The sequence below is a fragment of the Cebidichthys violaceus genome, unplaced genomic scaffold, assembly GCF_023349555.1.
Source record: "Cebidichthys violaceus isolate CVI_PGR_0920_01 unplaced genomic scaffold, fCebVio1.0.p SCAF_9, whole genome shotgun sequence".
Lineage (NCBI taxonomy): Eukaryota > Metazoa > Chordata > Actinopteri > Perciformes > Stichaeidae > Cebidichthys > Cebidichthys violaceus.
The window spans coordinates 4,363,451-4,379,098 of NW_027176975.1; the positions used below are offsets into that span (position 1 = coordinate 4,363,451).

At 45.3% G+C, this 15,648-nt stretch overlaps 1 protein-coding gene across 1 annotated transcript in view; it reads right to left on the reverse strand.

Moving 5' to 3' along the window:
• The window catches only part of aopep (aminopeptidase O (putative)), a 66,640-nt gene that overhangs the window by 20,244 nt on the left and 30,748 nt on the right, over positions 1 to 15,648 (reverse strand). Inside the window, 2 exon segments of the mRNA XM_068704314.1 lie at positions 11,829 to 11,915; positions 13,278 to 13,340. Of these exon segments, the coding sequence (XP_068560415.1) occupies positions 11,829 to 11,915; positions 13,278 to 13,340 (150 nt within the window).

Genomic DNA, 15,648 nt, shown 5'->3' on the forward strand with positions numbered 1-15,648 from the left:
TAGTAACTGCTCCTTCTAGCCCCACTTCTTGCTTCCTGGCCTTTAAATTCACAGTCTCAGGCCAACCCAAAAGCGGCGTGGGGTCACGGCGGGGTTAAACTGAAAAAGCACACACAGTGGGTCCGGCGGAGGGGATTGACTACTTGCTCTGAGGGGGAAACGTACACGAAAAGCACAAAGAAACACTCAAAGCGCATGTTCAAGTAGACTTTCATGAGGCACGCGGCGCGAAATTGTTGGGCCCCATCGGATAGCTTTCCTTCACTTGTCTCAACACTTTGTTCTTTCTTTGTGCAGGTGGAGCGTTTGTTATGTAAAATTCTATGTTCCTGCAATTTGGCATTAATCGTGAAGGCGATTAACATGTTTTCTCTCCTACTCATCGCTGCTCTGACTCATACTCACTCACACATACACACACCTCCGAAACAGGGGAAGTTTAATTAATCTCTGGCACTTTGTGCTTTGACGCAAGCCGCAAATCTAACCGTCTCCAGTGAATGCCTCCCTCGTCTCCCTCTTACCATTTCTCCTCCTCCCACAACCCGTTGTTCCATTCCCGACGGAGACACAAACAACTCCTCAAACACATTTCACCTCGATTTTGGAAAGCCCATTTTTTTGTTGTCACTTCTTGTGCCACTGCTGCTGCTGTTCTGGGGAGGCAGAGACAGGCATGGGCCTCGTTGTCACCCGCCACCTTCACCGGAAGGCTATAACAAGCCCCATTTGATCCAACTACCCTCCATGCAGGTGCCCTAACCAACCAGTAGGAGTCACATCAAGGGATTGAACTCGGCTCTCGAGTGTTTTCCCCCTGCTCCGCCCGTATGCCTTTGAAAGAGAGAGGCCTTTGAAAGAGATCTGGAACAAAAGGACTCTGTTTGTTTCGAGAGAGAAAAATCTGCAGCATCTGTACTGCAGTGACACATCCAAACAGCTGGACGTCAGCTTAGACAAAGAGAGAGGTGAGGAGAGAGGGGGTGGTGGAGAACAGAGACATACAGGATGTAGTCATTTTATGCTCATTGTGACTGATTAACGCTCAAACTTACTTCAATTTAAAGAAAGATTTTGATCAGTTCTTGTTATTGCTTTTTTTCACATGAGAGCTTCAGATGGTCTATATTCTGCTTCGGCGGATTTTCTTCCTGCCAAGAACCAAATTCTGAGGGAAATTCTGACGTCTCAATCCAAAATCATCACCTTCAGTTAAAACCTGATGCTCAACACAATATAGTCAGTCATATCACAGATTACTGCTGCTCAATGAACACTTAAGGCACGGATGTATGAAATGTGACTCTGAAAATAGCACCCAGGTTTAATTTCCTCATGTCATTTATTCTGGCCTGATCCTGAAAGGGTGAGAGGAGCCTGGGGGTCCTGGTTAAATATCATCCCTGTGGGGGTGGGAAACAACAACCACGCTGCAGTTTCCTGTAAGGGGTTGTGGATAAATATTATCAGTGGTGTGTGCTGCTCGATTATAATAATTACTCGGGTTAATAGGGCACAGAGACAAACAAAATGTCAAAAAAGGGTCAAAAGCATGCTGGCAATTTTACCATGCCAGATCCAGTGGTTAGGTTCCTAAATGTCAGGACGCACACCCTGAAAGCAAAAGCACGCACACACACACACGTACACACACAGGCAGCTGAGATTCATCAGTTCAAGCCGGGTTTAGCTGCATGACAACAATAATAGGGGTAAAATCCAAACACGCACCAGTGATGACCTCCAGTGTGGAGCGATAGCATCTACTGCTGTTGAAAGAGACGCTGAGAAAGAGAGGTGAAGAGCCAGAGTGGGCGGAGGAAAGATGGGATGACTCCGGCAGGCGGAGTTCAACATGAAGGAGAGTGGCAGCAACGAGACGAGAAGGAGAGAGGAGACAGCCGGGACAGGCCAACATAGCCGGAGCCATCAAAGAGAAAGGTCATGTTCAGGAAGAGACTCCGAGTGTGTCTTTCTGCATTTGTGTGGCTCATGTTAACGTGTTTGAAACGCAGACAGACATCTTTGTTTGTTGGTCTTTGTATGTATGTATGTATGTATGTGTGTGTGTGTGTGTGTGAGCAGTATGTACAGTATGTGTGTTGTCTCCTGTGTGAACTCCAGGCTGGCTGGGTTTAAGCAGTTCCGAGCTGACAGAGGTATGTGGGATGGATTGAGCCCAGATATCTGCTGCACAGACAGACATGCACACACAGCTGTGGAAATCATGCACCACCACAAAGAGACACACACACACACACACACACACACACACAAACACACAGGAAGAAAAAAAAAAAAGAGGTCGATATTAGAGACCGACAGAAGACACCACAGAAACATTAAGGAGATGGAGTCAGAGAGACCATCACACAGAGGCAGCGATGGGGAAAACAGATGGAAAGAAATTCAAAACGTGTTGTTTACTTTGCATTGAAACCCCAGGAAGACAATCCTTCTGTATTTTTCCTATGATAAGACCACATCCAGCTTAGCAACACATGATATCCCAGACTGGGGAGCTGAAGCTGTCGCCTGCAGTATGGCTGTTGGCAACAACTGAACGGCTTCTATATGTGTCTGTCTGAATAGTAGACTCCAGACTTTTGGAGGGATTAGGACAGTGGTTCTATGTTGTCATCCCCTGGCAGTGTGAATGAAGGGTATACACAGCTTCGTTGTTTGCGATGATACATGTTCATCATCATCACTATGACTGGTCTTCAAGTCAATTTGACAACATTTTACAGCACTTTGTTCCTCGCAACAGGACGAATACAAGAGAAACCAGATTGTTTGATGCCTCTGTAATGTTTGGTAGAAAGAACATTTCTCAACTGAAGCTGAACTAGACTACTGATTTGATTTGATCGGATTATCATTTCTAAACAAACATGCAAAACATTCACTTGTTCTATCTGTATATTCTAATTGACAGTTAATTGAGTATGTTTTTGGCTGTTGGTCAGACAAAATTTGCCATTTTTGAGATATTGCCTATTAGGATTTAGGAAGTTGTGATGGGAATTAACAAAGCTGCTTTTGGGACAAACATTTTCATCAATCATATAGCATGAATTCGACTGTGACCTAAACAAATAAGCGAAGAGCATCATGGGCCAGACAGCCGCTGTGAAGACACGCTGCCCCTAAACACACGGTCAGATCTCTTAGACACTTACTTATTGGTCTTGTGTGAAGGGATTTCTATAATCTTCAGCAGCTATGAGCCTCGTAGTATACAGCTGCCATTACTTTGTGTGTGTGTGTGTGTGTGTGTGTGTGTGTGTGTGTGTGCGTGCGTGTGCGTGTGCTTGACAAGGCTAATTGCGTCAGGGCTGTCTGAGGGCGCCATCGGCTCCTAAGTCATTACCAAGAAAGACAGATGTTTTAGCACTCAGCCCGCCGCATTCATACGCATATACGCGCACGCACAGACACACAATCACAACATTACGTACTGTACCTATGAAAGCTGCGAGGTGACGCCCCAATCGGGTTTTATGTGAAAAGCACTGATTCATTTCCCACCACTAAAAAAAAAAAAGCCAGCTCCATTTTACAGCCCAGCCTAATATTGAACACGACTCTGCACTAAATATCTGGCCAAAGCATCGCTAGGTTTAACAACGCGACCTCCACGCTACAGTGCGTTTTTATAGCATTGCATTATACTCAACGCCGAAATTTGCAACTGAATTGACTCCAAAGTGAACAATGTGTTTTTGTGTGTGTGTGTGTGTGTGTGTGTTTGTGTGTTTGTGAGACAAAGTGCTGTGCTTGTTTTGTACGTATTGTGGCAGCAGCCATTCTCTCTCCCTCTCTCTCTCTCTCCCTCTCTCTCCCGCTCTGTCCCTGATGTGTTTTCCATGTGTGCTGGAAAGACAAACACAGCTGCACTTTAATGACACTCAAATGCTTCTGGGATTCAGAATACGTGGACGTGTGTATATGTGCGTGTGTGTCTTTGTGTGTCAATGTTCTTCTTGACCACTTCAGTGAAAAGCCTGTTGAAGCTACTCTTGCTCTGTATAACTACCCCTCCACGTGTGTGTGTGTGTGTGTGTGTGTGTGTGTGTGTGTGTGTGTGTGTGTGTGCGTGCATGCATGCATGGGTGCGTTCCTCAGAGAGTCATGAAGCCCTAAGTGGTATTTCTGAGCAGCTACGCCTGCCATGAAATAGCTTGTCAGCATCGTCAATCTTGACTGTTGATCTCTTTGCACTCACCCACCCCCTCCCCCCCCCTCCCCCCCTTTCAACCGTATGCCCCCCCCCATTCACAAACACATTTATACACAGACTCACGCACGCAAAGCACGCAGACTGCAGGGAGTCCCCGGACGAGATGAGACAGGCTGCGAGCTTAAAATGACCCCGAAAAACAGAACTGCCGCTGAGTGATAAATGAGAGAAATACACGCCGGCACCCTCTCCCTCTCACTTCCATTCCGTCCTGCTCTCCGTTCATTAACACAACACAAATGGAGCCATCTCCTCTCTCTCTTTCCTCTCCTCCCATCTCTACACATTAATCCTCCCATCTCTAACACTTGCCCCGCTGATGAATTTCTCTTAGATTTTTTACTACCCATCAAAAGTGAAAACTGTTTTCACTCTCCATCAGCGCGGATGTCAGGAACTTAAGGATGAAATGGAGCGTAAAAAAAAAAGCCAGATTTCGTAATTTTTCTACGATTTTGTGATGGTATTAAAACAGACCATACAGCACCACGACCCATCAGTCAGACAAGAACACACTTCCGTCTCTCAGGTACACTTTTACAGACATTGTGTTTTATTTTCGGGTCAGTTTACACAGTAATTTGCTGCCATACTACAGCATGATACAAAAACTCTGGGGTCGTATATATCGTGGGAGCGTTGCCAGCTACCAGTGCCATAAAGCATGTAGAAGTAGTGTTCAGATTTAGAGCTTAACGCAGCAGCTTTGTCACAAAACAAACACCGTACAGACTTTTATTCAAACACAAGTGGGCTGAAAAGTTTCATTGACAGGTACTGGCTGGATCAACAGCTTATTGTTGCACGGTCAGTGTAAGAGAATGGTGAATCAAACAGCAGTTGTTTGCAACACTGATCCCTTGATTCCCACACAATCCGTTTCTTCTGGTCAGCACTTTTCACAGCAGTTACTGCAGAAAATGACAAAGCCGGTAAGATACTTTTATTGATCGGTTGTTTTACTCCGGCTCTTTTGTCTCTTTAGATGTTCTGGACTCTCTCATGTCTTTCTCCTCAGATTCTCTCTTACTCTTTCACCATCTCTCACCGAGCTCACGAGTTCAGCCCCGAGGGAACCTCCGTCTGGTGTACTCGAAGGAAGGCCGTAATACATGCTTGTGTAGCAACAGTACAGTATGTGTGTGTGTACCTTTGTTTTTCGGTCCAGAGTCACGCCTACAATAAAGTTAATTGTCTGCAAACCATTCCATTTTCAGTAAACAGTTTACACTCCAATAGAAGAGGTTAAATAAAAGCTGACGGTGCAACAAAGCTAATAAGCTACGATTGCTTCCTCTTGTGTCCATAATCGTTTCCTTTTAGTATCTATGGAAAAAGCTCATGATAATAGATGACGATTGGTCATTTCCCTCTTCACCACGGCCATCTTCTACAATATGTGCATGGCTGGCGTTGCTGCACAGATCCACCTGTTCATCTGGCAACCCATTACTTGTGAACAACAACACCTCAGCCCTCGGCTTCGCCACCACGAAGTCTCTATCGTCGGAACGAAAGCCAACCAAAGCAGCCCAGACGGATCTCACGACACGGGTTGAAATGAGCCCAGAGAAACTGATGCATCGCTCTTTGCTTGACCCGTCACCTGAAACCAATCTGCCACGGAAGTCCCTAATCAGAATCAGCTCGCCGCTTCAGACAGCACAGCTCCCGGTGTGACGGGTGCGCACAAACCCTCGATCACGATAAGACCCGACGAGGTAAGGAGTACAGCACAGGGATCGGACCCATAAAAGTGAGCCATAGCCACATAATAAACTCCCTGTGACAGCAAGTCATAGTGCAATTTAAATATTCCAATAAAGCCGTGGGCTGGATTCTTTTGCTTGAGCTCTGTATGTCTTGTAATATGTGTGGAGAGTGACTTTTCCTTCCATTTAAAAGACAATTAAGGGGTTGTGTCTCACCGTGGTGGACTCAGTGTCTGAGCAGCCCTTAGCTGATCCCCAGTTGGTCTGATAATGGAGAAACACACACACAGAAACACACACACACACGCGCACGCACGCACGCACGCACGCACGCACGCACGCACGCACACACGCACACACACACACACACACACACACTTTTCTTCCGACCATTTCCCATCCTGATGTGATGAAGTCTGGCCGGAAACAGCCATTTCCCTGAATGTTCCCATCTCTCCTCCGGCATACTCCCTCATCCCTGATTCATTGCCAATAAATCACAGGGAGAGGGAGAGAAACGGAAAGGGAAAGAGAGAGAGAGAGAGAGAGAGAGAGAGACGGAGCAAGTAAGGAAAAGTGTACGGGAAGAGAAAGGGAAGGGGAGAAGGCAGCATAAACAGGGAGACAGGGGTGCACTGGAGATATGAGGTAAAACCAGATGTGTGATGTGTCACTGCTCAGGGGTGGAGTTAGCGTTGCCAAATACGTCAGAGTGTTCTTTGATGACGTCTTATTGGAGGAAACAACACAACAGATGCCATAAAAACACCATTACTAATGCGGATATTTTATTTCATGGGTACGGGTCAAACTCTAAACAAACAAGAAGAGAGGAAGAGGTAGATTGCAAGAGAAAAACAGAGAATGTTGGGTAATTTGTTACTCAAACGGTCTTATTATAGCCACTAATTCATTACACGTACGCACATTTAAGTCTTTGCTGTCAAATCATGGACGAGGAATTCAATTTAATCTGTTCGCACAAATCGGCAGAGACTGAAACAATTTCCACATTGCTCTCTTGCCTTTTTCTCCATCCTCTACTTAAGCCTATTATGGTGATGTACTGTGCGCCACCTGCAAAAACCCCACCCAACCGAAGAGGCTTTTTTCGTCATGCCCTCTTTGCCCTCCCACAGGGACTCAGTTACCACTAGTCCGCCCCCTGTCCAGCCATCAACGTCCCACCTCAGCTCAACACGAGGGATTTCAGTCACCACTCGAACACGGCTCCTTTCTCTGTGGGTTTACATTATCTCCTAAAATAGAACTTGGTGTCTGTTTGTTATAGGAGCATAATCCGGTGTTATTTTAAGTCCGAGGCCTTCAGTTAGTGTTCACGACTTGATGTTGTTCCTCATCTGTCTCTCCCCTAATTTTCTGTCATCTCTCTGGCTCATAATAAAAGGCATAAAATGTCTTGAGCAATATTAGAGAAAATAATAATAAGCTAGCTATACCTCTTGAGTGAAATCATCAGATTGAGTTGTTAATAGTTGGTTGTACCACTTCTTAAAAGGCCAGAAAAGTGTTCCAATTAAGATGCATGCATTCACTCTCAACCTCGGAAAAATGTATCTTGATATACGGCTCAATCTCAAAATGTCTTCGTGAAATGCTTCAAATTGCCCTTCAGCGTGACACGATGATATGTGCAGCATACTAACGTTTGAGGAGCATTTTGAAGACAGGCTGTTCCTCTAAACCTGTTGTTGTTGTTGTTGTTGACATCTCCTCAGCCACAAACATAAACGCGGCGGTACATGTTCTCACAGTAAGCCGCGGCATGGACCAGGAGGGTGCAGACTGCCATATAGGTGCAAATGAGGTGACAGAGTGTCGCCGAGATGGAGGCTGACTCATCATCCACCTATTCTGCTGCATCTGTGAAGTTATCGTGGCGCACAGAAAGAAGTCCCTGCTCTCAAGTTCAGAGCATGTAAAATTAAAATTAAAATTATTAGATGTGGTTTAAACAATCAAGATACCAGAAGAAATAATATGGTGCATATCATACTTTTGGAGATTCATAATTATAATCTCGTATGAACCAAAATAAGTTTGGTGGACATAATAATTGTGCAGCCTTAGATTCGGGGAGGCAAGTTAAAAATAGTGTGGTGCAGAACGATTTCTGCAGGAATGACAAGAATCCAGGATTACACCATTTCCTGGATTTGTTTATCCAGGGGATGGGCTGTGTAAACACTTTCTATATACAGAACCTTATCACATCTGCACTGAAGGCGCTGAGATGTGTCACACTGCATCAAATATATTGTATTCAAAGAACTACACTAAGCTTAAGTATGAAGGCCATCAACTCATATTAAGAACTTTCCATTAGTTCAAAAATCCCCCGTCTTCTTATTATAGGATCAGTTGTACATGCCCATAATAACACCTCTATAATATGTTTTATAACGGCATCATTACTGCTATCACCGACATGAATACTTTTCTATAAATAGATCATATTACTCATATATAATGATATTATATGAATGATCCATTTTCATGCTCTGCTTGGAGTATGAACCCCTGATGTTGTATCATCATTTGATTATTTTGTTTGTTTGTTTTGGTTACATTTGTATCCTCTAATTATGTTTTTTGCTCTTTTTCTTTATGTCTAAATTGTGCTTGTATTGTATTATTGTCACTGAGTGCCCCCTGGAAAATGATGGCACATCTCAAAGGTTTATTGCTAATAAATAAATTCCAACTAAAAAAATCTGATTTATTTTGTCCATTGCATGTGTAGGAGTTAAAATAATAGCTATTACAGAATTGCTGCATGTGGCAACAATTAAGCCCATTCTGCAGACTAGATGTTCCATGAACCCAGAGATTTATTGAAAATACTATTCGGCTGAGGTTTTAGGAAACGTTTAGGTATGTTTTGATAGCTATTGATCATCATTGAGGCCATTTACCGTGGAGTCCAGTTGATTAATATAAAACCCAGATAATTACAACTTACAAAAAGCATTTTCAAAGAGCAGGGGAGCCTGTCTCTGCCAAAAAAGTTGGCCAAGGTCTCCTGCCATTCACAGCTCTTTTACCCTACAGGGTTTCCTGTCCTGATCAGCAGGGGCAGACGGACCCTCTCATTACGGAGACCGCAGATGAAAATGAGAGCAAAATGAGGCCCATTACCATGCGGGCGTGACTAATATCCCTCTACAGACCTCTCCACACACACTGGACACACGCACGCTCATCACATGCACACACGCAAGTTACACGTGCACACAAAAAGTCAGACGTGCGCACTAAAGGTGCATGTGAATCAGCAACGTACCACAGAAACAAAGACGACGGGAAGTTGGTAATAAACTTTGGCTCTAATAAACTGACCAGATCTTGGGCTGCTCTGTGGGAGGTGTCTGGCTCCTTCCACTGGGTGCATCTATAGGTTTGTGTGTGTGTGTGTGTGTGTGTGTGTGTGTGTGTTTTCCCTAATCATCCATGATGTCATTAGCGCTTAATGCAACTCCGGCTCAGCCTAATTCCTGCCCACTAAAAGTCCTACCTCCTCTACTCCCTCCCTCGCCATCTCTCTTCCTAACCACGCTTTCATCATCTGACCGGTCCAGTAATATTTCATCTCTCGCGTGCGTCTCAAATTTCCTCAAATATCCACTCTGCTGTTCAATTCCTCAAATTCCCGCAACGGATTCATTACCCTACTGGAATTCATAATCATCAACTTCTATCACACCACCAGTTTCGCTCTTGCTCCAGTCCTCTGCACTCGGCTTTGCTCTTTACTTTTCTACTTTTTCTTCATCCTCTCTTTCTCCTTCATCATTCCATCGCCTGTTTATTCTCGAATCCTCTAACATTACCTTTCAATTTGTATTTTTCAACCCAACTGCCTAATTTTGTGGCTTAAATCCATGTTTCCATTCCAATTTGAACGGATCTAAAAGATAACCACAGGGGATGCATAATGCCCAGCGGTGGCGTCAAGTGTTGTTTTTCATATTCCACTCTCGTTGCTCTATGCTCCACTTGTATCTTCATCTCCGATTCATCCAAACTTCATCTTCCCCGTCTTCCTGTCTCCTGTGTTTTACCCCCCCACCACCACCCCACCTCAATTCTTCTCTCCTCCTTTTCCGATCGGGTTTGCTTCGTGATTTATAGCCTTGCAACAGGCTGGTAGACGCGGGGAAGAGAGAGGGAGGAGAGGTAGATGAAAAGAGGGGTTGAGTAGAAATTGGGCTGTTTGGTGTTTGAAGTACATGAAGGAGTAATATAAAATACACCTGGTCCATCCGTGGGGCACTCTCTGTACACAGAAACAAAGGGGAGGGAGGGAGATGTAGAGGAGCAGAGAGGAGAGGGCTGGGCCGCAGGGGGAGAGGGGTGGATGGAAAGGGAGGGGGGGGGGGGTCACTTTGTGTTTCCTTTCAGGATGGCTTTTATGGTGTAACTTCAAACACTGACCTCCCAGACCCCCGCCCCTACACCCCCCCCCCCCCCTCTACCTCGCTTCATCCCTCCGTCCATTCGTCCCTCCCTCCTCTTTCTCACTATTGTGTATGACCAAGTGGACAGTAATTGGCTATTCTTTCATGAGGCTGATTTCAGTAACCCCCCCCCCCCCCCCCCCCACACACACACACACACACACACACACACACACAGGAAGAGGCCCCTTTTGCTGCCCCTTAGAAGTAAGTGTATTTGTGTGTATGAATGTGTACGTTGTAAATATGCCAGACGGTAGGTATCAGGTGGTTGAAGGGGGGGGGGGGGGGGGGGGGGCTGCACTGGCTGCGGACTCTACAGGCATTTCATTCACTGTGCGCTCCAAATTACAGCACAGTAATTGGAGGTAATCTAATCCAGAAAAATCATGTTCCACGGTTTTATGAAATACTCTCTGGACTTCAGGTATACGGGTGAAACATGTAGACCTTTGCTTATGAATCAAGCTTGCATTACATCTGTTGAAAGCTGTGGTACGACCTGAGTGTCGAGGGGAAATTTAAAACCCGAAAAAAAAGTCAGTGGATATATCTATCTTCCTGGCAATGATTTCTATGATTCGAAGATACCCAGGGGCACTTACCTTACTTATTCATGCCGTAAAATGTAATCTACAAAAAAAAATTGGAGGCTTTGCAAATGTTTCCAACAGCATACAATATCTGAGCATATTGAGAGTGATATATATAAGCTGCTCTGCTGCTAGCTAATGACTTCTGGCCCCTCAGTGGCTTATAGATCAGTGTGCATTCATTAATGATGCAGGCGTGTGTGCAAGTGCGTGTGTCAATTAGTGGGTGGAGGGGATTAGCCATCCCTTGAGAGAACTAATTAGCACTACACACACAGGCAAAAACCATCTTTTTGGGATATTTTATTTGGTAGGAAACAGTTTGAAATGACAGGAAGAGAAAGAGGGAGAGAAAGAGGGACGTGACAAAGGTTCAAGGCCAAATTAAAACCCAGAACGTCGAGGCTAAACGGTCCCCGCCCCCTCCACACAAACACAGGCGTTGTCCCACACACACATTGGCCATGACCACACAGACACATTGGCGGGTATGTGATGTACACAAGCTCTTAAGAGGTTAAGTATGTGTGCGACAGAATTTACGGTAAACACAGACTTAAACAAGTACAGGGGAGTCTGTCCTCGCAGACGCAACACAGAGAAAGGAATTGGGGGGGATAACTGTGTCGTCAGACAAACAAAAATGTTTTGCAGCTCATGAGTGGCAGCTAAATCAGAAGAGGAAAAACCCAAATAGATAGCAAGACAGAGGTTTCCCCAAAGAGAACGGTAGACTCCCGAGAGTTAAAGTAGAGCAGCGGGACGGTAGATAGAGGTCTTAATACTGGAGAGTGCTTCCTACCTCTTTGTAGTTCACCTTGGGCTCTGTTCTCTTCCGCTTTCTGCCCTTCCCCTGATGACTCTGACTGAGGAGAATCCATTTTACAACCTGCAGGAGGGAGGGTGGGGGTGGGGGTGGGGTGGGGGGGGTAAGGTGGGTGGGTGGGTGGGTGGGGGTAAGGTGGTGAAGGCGGGAAAAAGAAGAGAGGGTAGAGGTAGAGAGAGACAACAAAGTGTCAGGTTTTCAGTGAGCGGGATTAGACAGTGTGAAGGAGAAACAGAGAGAAGAAAAAGAAAGGGGGGGGGGGGGCAGGAGCGAAGAAATCAGAAAGATGAAACAACGACAGAAAGAAAGAGGAGAAAGAGAAAGAGTGAGTGGTCACGTCCGATAGCAGAGAGTAAATATAAACAGACTTCAGGCGCACTTTCCATCTCTCAAGTGGAAAGGCACACAGGAATATACATTTACACACTCTCAGTGAGCCACTGGCAGGCGAGCTTTGACAGAGTGTAAAGTAGAGACACAAATGCACAACAGTCTCTAGCGCCTTCGCTCTCTCTCTCTCGCACACACACACACACACACACACACACACACACACACACACACGCACACATTAATTCCAACCTTTCAGCGCTCACTTGTGCTCCATATATAACCGACACAAACGGCCGGCTGAGACAAAAAGAGTAATAGTGAAAGTATGTTGCTGTGACGGAGCCTGGAGCGGAGCAACTCCCCGCACCATAGATCTCCATTAAACAGCCAATCACTATCAAGGCCAAACTCTATCTCCTCTCCTCCGCTTCAGTTTATATCTCAGAATAAATACACCGTCGTAGCGCAGTTTGTTACCCAAGAGTCCAAACACTTTAACAGCCCGTGAAGTGGACGAGTCATTTCTGAGATCACTCGGGCATTCTTTGTGTCCTCGTAAAATATTTGACAGATATTCTCTTCAGGTCGGATTCAATTGTATTTAAACGGAGAGATTAATGGAAGAATTGGAAAACATAGGCAAAGCAATTAGGAACAACGCGGGAGCTTTATGGGAAATCTGATAGACAGCACAGAATGACACGCAACAGATGTAAAGCGCTGCCGCACTTCACTCAGAGGCAGACAGAGGGAGAGACTGATACAGGGAGCAAATGAGCAAAGGTAGATGGAGCGCAAGAGAGGTAGAGATAAGAGATGGTATCGAACATTGTGAAACAGAGCATGTAAATGAGACAGAGAAGAACAAGAAGAAACAAAGAGGAGGCAGCGCCGAGAAACAGTGGCAAAATATCTGAGTGAAGGAAAAGAGAGATTCAGATGACAGTCATATCGAGCAGGCTGAGGGGGCAACATTTAAAATCTGAGAGCTGCCCCCCAGTCTGTCTGCCACTCCCTGAAGACGAGAAGAAGAGACTGGAAAAGAGAGAAGAGGGGGAAAGAGAGAGAGAGAGCGAGAGAGAGAGTGCTTACCTCTGCTTTGACTTCTTCCACCAGCCTCGCCTGTGACCACACGGCGTTCCTTTCATACAGCCACTGAACGACACAGAAGAAGGGAAAGCAGTGAGCCGGGGGCAAGTGATCGGGACAGAGTGGAATGCTTTGCAGAGGCAGAGAGCGAGCGAGAGAAAGAGAGAGAGAGAGAGAGAGGGAGAGAGGGAGAGAGAGGGAGAGAGAAAGAGAAAGAGAGAGAGAGAGAGAGAGAGAGAGAGAGAGAGAGAGAGAGAGAGAGAGAGAGAGGGAGAGAGAGAGAAAGAGAGAGAGAGAGAGAGAGAGAAAGAGAGAGAGAGAGAGAGAGAGACAGAGAGCAAAGCAGGAAGGGGAGGGTGAGAGGAGAAGGAGGAGGTGGGAGCGCGATCACTTGTTCCTCTGACGGAAACTCGCAAATTGACTCTGGAGGATGACAGAAAGGAGGAAGAGTGGAGGAGAAGAGAAAAAAAAAGAGGAGGAGGAAGAAGGAAAAAAACCTCAATAACTAGCAACTTAAGGACAGACAGTCACCAGAGTCCTCTACACATCCACTCCTCCACCGTCACGCACACGCACACACACACACACACACACACACACACACACACGAAGAGCTGTGCATGCATGCAAACACACACCTACGCACAGAGAGCAGCTAGCAGGCACAAACACAGAGCACTTACTCTCTAACCTTATTAAGGCTTTCAGCAGAGCCACTGCTCGAGTGATGTGAATCACATATCGGAGAGATGACGGTGGGGGTTGTGTGTGTCAGTGGGAGTGTGCTTGTTGGGGGGAAATAAGGACACAGTCGGGAGACAGACGGAAGACAGACAGGGATTGCATGGAAGCAAGGAGTTTGTAATTCTCTCACACACACACACACACACACACACACACACACACACACACACACGAGAGACGCAGCGTCATAATTATACAAACTAGGATACATACTCCACACACGTTCCCACGCACACCCATGCAGCGATTCAATGCGATGCCGTTAGCGTTACCATAGCCACACACAACCTTCAATACTTTAACTGCATGCCTGAGTACTCCTCTCTGAGTATTATACAAGTACTCTGGCAGAAATAGCATGAAGGTGTGTGTAGAAGCCAAGGAGATGGAGGGGGGGGGGGTTGGGGGGCGACACGCTGAGGTATAGAGAGAAGGGAGGTGTTAGAGTGGGCTGTATCAAACGTAGTGAGTATTGAAGCAGTAAATTGGCATTGTGTAACCGGATACCACACATGGCTCTTTTGCTGCCTAGATCCCCGCAACCGTTCCCTGAATAGCGAGGCTTTTGTCTTTCTAAAACTCTCTTCGTCCCCCACCCCCCCCCCCCCCCCCCCCCGTCTCCGTAGTGTCGCTCTAGTGAATCAATGTCAGATTGCGTGTTCAGAAGTTACACCTCTCGCTCATAAACATGCATGAGAAGCCTGCCCTGTATCTTCCTGAGATCAATACACAGTCTGGTGAGTGTTTGTAGCTGAATTATTTATGGCTATTCTTCAATATATAAATAAAGTAGATGTAATATATATAGTTTTGTATAAAACTTTAAAAACAACAACAATGAAAGACAATAAATATACCAGTTTTTGGTTCTAATACCAAAAAAGTACATTTTTTAATACCTCACTTTATGGAGTATGGACAGATTTATTTTTTTTCTTAAATAAAAAAAGCTATTTTCTTTATCTAAAAAGCCAAACCCATCATATTCAAACGTGTTTACCACCTTGAGATAAGTCAAATCCAATTTAGGCCTGGAGGCACAGAAATGTGTTTAAAGTGCTTATTTACCAGGTAAAGCTGTTTAAACAACTATGTTATATCAGTCTATGATAATACTCGCAACAAAAAAAATTGATTTTATTAATAATCCAGGCAGTAAAAGACAACCTTTAAATGTTAGTGTAAGTTCTAGGAGTTAGGAGAAGGTATCAGGCTGAAAGCTCTGGTGAATCAAGGGTAGCCTGTATTGAAACAAAGTCTCTCAGTCTAGATCCATCATCCCAAAGGGAGTGCTTACTCATCTAAACTCTGAAGTCTAAAATAGGTCGGCCCCGGCCTTCCCATTCCACATCTCTTACTGTGAATGTCATTGTTTATTATTAGGCCAAACCATTTCCTGCCTTTCTCCAATTCAAGCACATTGTCCAGCGATGGATTGGAGGCAGAGGAAAGAGAGAAGAGAGAGAGAGAGAGAGAGATAGAGAGAGATAGAGAGAGAGAGAGAGACTTTAAAAATGTGTCTAGTGTACATAATGCACAAGCACTTGCATCTGTAAAAGGTTTCAATCGATCTGACTGATCTTATTAGCTGGTGACTGGCACATCAACACAGGAAAAAGCTTCTGCAAGA